Below are 6793 nucleotides of genomic sequence, written 5' to 3'. Positions count from 1 at the left end.
AGAGAGAGAGAGAGAGAGAGAGAGAGAGAGAGAGATCAGCAACAGTGCTGGGTGGGGAAAACCATATAGAACTCCCAATCATATAGAGATGGAACAGTGTTCATGATAAAAAGGAAGGCCTGGAGAGATGGCTCAGCACCTACTACTCTTCCAAAGGACCTAAGGTTAGATCTGAGAATCTATACCAGGTGGCTCACAACCACCTGGAGCTTCTGCTCCAGGGAATTTGACACCTTCTTCTGCCCTTCAGAGGCAGAGCGCTCACATACACATCTATACATGAACACCTTCCCATGAATAAATCCTTAAAAAGAGAAAGAGATGCAAGAGGGACTTGAAGGTTTGGCACTTTCTAGGGATAAGCCTCCACACTCATTCTCTTGCCACACCTCTCCTGTCCACACAGACATCAATTACTGTGATTTTATTATAGGGGAAGGCATGAGAGGTATGGTACACTTTTGAAAACCCGTTCAGAGTATCCAGGGATATGGATCCCTTGGCAGAGTGCTGTCTAAGCATGCACAAAGTCCTAGGTTCTATCCCTAATACTATATAAAGCAGACATTGAGGTAAGAGGATGATATGTGCACTCAGCAGGTAGAGGCAGGAAGACTGGCAGTTCTAAGACAATCTGGGTTACACAGGAGTTCAGGGCCAGCCTGTGCAACTTAACAGAAGAGTCTTAAAATAAGAACACAGCTGGACTAGGGATGTATTTTGATTGGTAGAGAGCTTGCCTAACATGAAGGAGGCCCTGGGTTCGATCATCAGCCTCACATAAACTGGCTGTGGTGTGCTTATCATCCTAGCACCAGGGGAGTGGAGGCAGGCCCCTTTTTTCTTACACAGCAACTTTGAGGCCAGGCTGGGATACACGAGAGCCCATGTATCACAAAACAAAACCGTAAAAATCTATATGGTACTTGCAAGCTCAAACTTGGGTAGGTCATGTGTGTACGGGTGCCTCAGTTTCCTCCCGAATTCCAGCCTTTGAAATTCTCTTCATTTTTGGGGTGGTGTTAGGAGTCTGCTGACCAAGGCATGCACCAGGGGAGAGATTTGATTGTGTGACTTCTCTGCTTTGCAGGGCTGAGCCCGTTCTGTCCCGCATCCAGGAAAACCGGAAGCGGGTCATCCTCCCCTCCATCGACAACATCAAGCAGGATAACTTCGAAGTGCAGCGCTACGAGAACTCCGCCCACGGGTACAGCTGGGAGCTGTGGTGCATGTACATCAGTCCCCCGAAAGACTGGTGGGACGCCGGAGATCCCTCTCTCCCCATCAGGTCAGTGACAAGTGTGCTCTGATGGGGGCGGGGCTGGTAAGATCAGCTGGATCGTGAGACTCCAGACTCAAGGTAAATATGAGCCATGGAGAAGGGCTGGGAGAACCGGCACAGGCTGGTGCAGTAGTGTGCAAGCAGCTTCCTGGAGGATGGAGGTGTCTGAGGGTCATAATTCCTCGCTGAAGGAGACGATTGCATTTTATTGCAGCAGCTACAGTGCTGAGGCACTGCTTTCCTATGGCTGCCATGAAAATTTAAAATTGGTAGTATTATAATTTTTCATCCTTCCTCGGGTGTTTCATAGCTTTACATTCTATGATCTTACCTAGCCTTGGTTAACCTGCCTGAAAACACTAAATTATGTCAGCCTCTGCTCCACATCTTTAGTATAATGACATCAGCAAAGATTTTTCCTACAATGTCTTAGTCACAGGTGCCAGATAGCAGAGTATGGAATGGGGCATGGGGCAGCATCCTTCTACCTAGCATCAAACTGAATTTTTGTTTCAATTTTTATTTTATTTATTATTATTAGTGGGGGAGGTGTACCTGTGCCATGACACACATGTGGAGACATGGGGACCACTTTGTAGACTCAGTTTTCTCCTTTTACCTTTCTGTGGATTCTGGGGATCAAAGTTAGTGTGTCAGCCTTGCACAAGGCCTGTATTTGCCGAACCATCTTGCCAATCCCAAACTGACTCTGTGTGTGTGTGTGTGTGTGTGTGTGTGTGTGTGACATACATCAGAGAATGTCACATCATTCCTCAGGCACCTTTATTTGAGACAGTGGCTCTCACTGAATGGAACTTTGCTACATACGCCAGGCTAGCTGGCCAGTGAACTTCCAGAAGTGTACCTGTGTGTGTGTGTGTGTGTGTGTGTGTGTGTGTGTGTGTGTGCACTTTACCCACTGAGCCATCTCTCCTGCCCCCAACTCTTAAAATCGTATTAATTCTATCTTCAGGCATTAGAGGTGGGAAGGGCAGCTTCTCTCAGATTGGATTTAGTGCAGATTTTCAGTATCAGTAGAGAAGCAAAAAGGAAACGCAGAACAGGAGCTCTGTAGCCGAGCATAGGTTCCATCGTGGTTTGCAAACTTAATCCCCATTACTAGTGTCTGAGACAAGCAACTTAAGGAAAACAAAATGTAGAGGGTCTCACTGTGGGGAGGGGGGGATTTGTCTGTTCCAACTGCCTTTCCCCCTTTTTTATTTCAATCAGATGCCCAGCTTTGTGAGATAGTGCTGCGGCTATTCAGGGTGGCTCTTCCCCTTTGTCAGTTCTCTCTGAGACGCCTTTATAAACACATTATTAAAGATGTGCTTTAATAATGTCCTAGGTGTCTCTCAGTCCAATCAAGTTGACAACCAAGATTAGCCACTGATCCTAGTTAGCTTTAACTGTCAGTCTGACACGGCCGAAAGTCATCTGAGAGGACAGTCTCAGTGGAGGGATTGCTCAGATCAGATTGGCCTGCGGACATACCTGTGGAAGGTTGTCTTGACTGCTACTTTATAGAGGAGGACCCAGTCCACTCTGGGCAGAACCATTCCCTGAGCAAGTGGTCCTGGAGTACATAAGAAATGTAACTGAGGCTGGATGGGGGAGAAAGCCAGTAAGGAGCATTCTCCAAGGCTTCTACTTCAGATTCCTGTTTGAGTTTCTGCCCCAACTTCCCTCAGCGATGATGGACTGTGACTTGGAAATATGAGCCAAATAAACCCTTTCCTTTCCTTTCCTAAGTTGCTTTTAGGTTGGAATGTTTTCTCACAGACAGAAAGAAAAACAAACAAAGAAGACAAAAGCAACAGAACACCATCACACTGGAGAAAAGTTTTAAGAAGCCTCCAGACTTTCCTTCTCAAGCTAAAAGCTAACAAGTTGCCTGGAAATGGAGCCACTCATGAGCAGAATCAAAACCAAAGGAGGTGGACTTTGAGCACCACCTCAAAGGGAACAATGTTGTAGCTCAGCTAGTCCTACAGTGCTCCAGAATGATCCCTCAACTGTCTTCAAGTCATAGTATGGACTCGTGGATGAGGTGTTATCTGAGAGCCAAGTTACAGCCTCCATAGATTCTCGCTCCATCTTTAATAGTGTGCATGTGGAGACTCAGTTGCCTTCAGAACTTAAAGGCATTACGTTTCACATTTTTTCGTCAAATAATCCTTACTCCCTAGTGCCTTTCTGACAGAAGGAGAGGCTGGTCCCCAGCTGTGACTAAAGGGGTTGGGGGTGGGGGTGAATTGGTCACAGGGAGGAATACACGTAGCCAAGTACCTTTGTGTATGTGATCGTGAAACAAGAGCACTGCTGGCAGCCCTTCACTAGGGTATGCCAGGCAAGTGGTCTCCCTCTCAGCCATGCACCAGACCCTCACTGTAAGATTCTAAGCAAGTGCTTCTCCTGAGCCATATCTGCAGCTCCTCAATGGGGGGTTTTCAGAAGAGCTCTACTGTGGATTCATACCCACCCCCACTCCCCAGCTCTTTGCTGGGGGATTCTAGCCATGCTTTCTTACACTGAGCCAAGCCTCTTGCCCTTCACTTGCTCCACCTCTGAGCCACATCTTTAGTCCCTCAGTGATGGATTTTAAGTGAAACCCCCACCACTAAACTACATATACCCTTAGCCTAGGTGGATGGCCCGCAGACATGGGCCAGTCTGAGTAGGAAGGCTCTGGGTGAAACTATAGCTTGTCTCTCACAAGTTACTGTCACATTACCAGATGATTAATATGCACTTTAAAGACTCAAGAACACAGAGTTGCGATCCTGAGCCATTAATATTACATGATTCTCTGATGTACGGAATGGAAGCATGCACCAGTAGTCTCCTCAGCATGCATCTTTACTTATCAGACACTTAATTTGTTAATGGTTGATGGGGAGATTTAATTGTCGGAAAGGAGTTTTATGGGCCTTCTGATGTCATTAAGCTGATATAATGTGCTTTCTTAATCATGAGGACATGGTAATTTCTCCTCCATCCAATGGTGCAAGATGCTAGTGGTTATGTCTGTAGTCCATTAAAGGGACGGAGGGCCTGTTGTATTCCAAATAGCATAGACTAGGTAAAGCTTCAGATACCAGATTTTCTGGTAGGAGATGCTATATAAGAAGCTTTACCCCGGGGAGCTAGAGCGATGATGCAGAGTTTAAGAGTGCTTGCTGCTCTGGCAGAGGACCCCAGGCACAGTTTCCAGAATCTGCATTTGGCAGCATAAGACCATGTGTAACTCCAATTTCAGGAAATCCAGCGCCCTCTTCTGGCATCCATGGACACTGCACTCATGTGCATAAATCACAGACACATGTATGTGCATGTAAATAAAGACAGCAAAGTTTTGCTTTAAGGGAACATAGTTCACTTCTTTCTTTTGTTCTCGTATTAAGCACTGAAGCTAGAATTTCATGAGCACTAGACAGGGAATCCACCATGGAGCTACATCACAACCCTTTTATATTTTTACTTTGGATTTGAGGGCAAGGTCTTTTTAAGGTACATATGCTGGCCTCGAACTCATTCTTTAGACCAGACAGGTCTTGAACTTGTGTTCCCCTGCCTCAGCCTCCAGAACAGCTGACAGACCTTCACTATGAAATCCAGCCTATATAGTTCTTTTCCTTTGACGTAAAGAGCGGTTTGCCAGGGTTTCCTGTTGGTTCTCTGTCCTTCATCTTTTATAGCTGAGTTTCAAGTGAGATTGAGGTGACCTCCTCAAAGAGAACAAAAACCCCAAGTAAGGGTTGGAGTTAGGGATGGTTAGAAAGCACATCTTGCCCAAGGAGGCACCTGCTCTCTCAGCTCCACATGATACCATACAGAGAACCAAAACGGTTGGCTCCCCAGCCTTTTAAAAACTCTTCTCTTTGTGTCTACGTACATATTATCTATGTGAGTTTTATCCCACATGTGTGCAGGTGCCCATAAAGTTCTGAAAGGGGTATCAGATTTCCTAGATCTGGATTACAGTTATATAACTGGACTTTCTCGGACCCACCAGTGGTGTAAATAATGATACAGAGGCTTCTATTACAGTTTAAAGCTTAGGCCTTTTGCTTGGGCAGCCTCCCAGCTAGCTCATCTTACTTAACCTAATGATCTCGTCTACAACCTGCCATGTGGCTAGCACTGTACCTTTCTCTGCTCATCTCTGGTCCATGTCTGTCCCATCTATGTCCACTCTCAAACCTTCTGCTTTCTTCTCCTGCATCACTCTGTCTCCAGAAGTTCTGCCCTCCTCCTTCCTGCCCTAGATATTGGCTATCAGCTCTTTATTACAATCAATCAGCAGCGAGACAGGACAAGACTCCCTTTAGGTTGGTGAGGAAGGACACATTCTTGCAAAATAGAAAACCCTGTGATGGGGCACACATCTGACAACAGCAAAATCCTGCCAGCATTTAGCTCGCATACCGAGACATACCAATGTGAAGAAAGGTTAGCCCAACAGAGTTGGTTGTGAGCTACCCCACCCAGATGTTAGGGACGAAAACAAAGCAGCAAGCTCTCTTAACCACAGAGCCAAGCCTTCAGCCATGTATACATTTTTTTCTTTGGAAGTGTGACCTAATGGAGAACAGATCTTAGACTCACTGTGAAGCCGATGATTAAATTCTTATCTTCTCACCGTCACTTTCAGAGTGCTGCGATTATGTGATACTTGGGATAGAATCCAGGATGCTGTGTACACCGTGCACATGTTATACCACTCAAGCTATATCCCCAGTTCTAGGTCCCTAGACTTTTTAAGAGAAATTAGTAGATCTTTTGTGAAATCTGACTTCAAATGTCAAAGTCTTCAAATGTACCATGCTTCTTTATCCAGAACCTCCATAAAGCTGGCTGCAGTAGCACACGTTTTGTAATGTCAGCACTTTAAAGAAAGAAAGATTCATGCATTTATTGATGCTTACATTAACATTCCTGAATATGTTTATGTGCACTCTGTGCATGCAGTAGCCTTTGGTGACCAGAAGGGGCATCAGATCCCTGGAGCTGGAGTAACAGACAGTTGTGCCTGGTGGAGGTGCTGAGAACTGAACCTGAGTTGTCAGCAAGAGTGGTAAGCATTCTCAGCCTCTGAGCCATGTCTCCAGACCCAGTCCTAGCACCTGTACAGTAAGATGGAAGGAAGAGATGGGAAATTCTCTGGATGCTTGTTATGGTAGTTTGGATGAAAATGGTCCCCATGGGCTCATAGGGAGGGGCATTGTTTGAAAGGATTAGGACCTGTGGCCTTGATGCTGTAGGTGTGGCCTTGGTGGTGTGGGTGTGGCCTTGGTGGTATGGGTGTGGCTTTGGTGTTGTAGGTGTGGCCTTGGTGGTATGGGTGTGGCCTTGGTAGTGTAGGTGTGGCCTTGGTGGTGTGGGTGTGGCCTTGGTGATATAGGTGTGGCCTTGGTGGTGTGGGTGTGGCCTTGGTGGTATAGGTGTGGCCTTGTTGATGTAGGTATAGCCTTGGTGGTGTAGGTGTAGCCTCGGTGGTGTGGGTGTGGC

The 6793-nt window shown here is 46.3% G+C and overlaps 1 protein-coding gene across 2 annotated transcripts in view; it reads left to right on the top strand.

Annotated features, from left to right (window-relative positions):
• Galnt17 (polypeptide N-acetylgalactosaminyltransferase 17) overlaps positions 1 to 6793 on the top strand; it is a 440346-nt gene that overhangs the window by 232545 nt on the left and 201008 nt on the right. Inside the window, exon 5 of one of the 2 annotated variants that reach the window (XM_031338128.1) lies at positions 1091 to 1288. In XM_031338128.1, the coding sequence (XP_031193988.1) occupies positions 1091 to 1288 (198 nt within the window). Of the gene's footprint in view, positions 1 to 1090; positions 1289 to 1336; positions 1361 to 6793 lie in introns of those variants that run through there. The other variant, XM_031338130.1, reaches the window with a different exon arrangement.

The sequence above is a fragment of the Mastomys coucha genome, unplaced genomic scaffold, assembly GCF_008632895.1.
Source record: "Mastomys coucha isolate ucsf_1 unplaced genomic scaffold, UCSF_Mcou_1 pScaffold22, whole genome shotgun sequence".
Classification (NCBI taxonomy): domain Eukaryota; kingdom Metazoa; phylum Chordata; class Mammalia; order Rodentia; family Muridae; genus Mastomys; species Mastomys coucha.
Note: the sequence above shows the minus strand (reverse complement) of the source record. Positions and strands in the feature narration are given on the sequence as shown.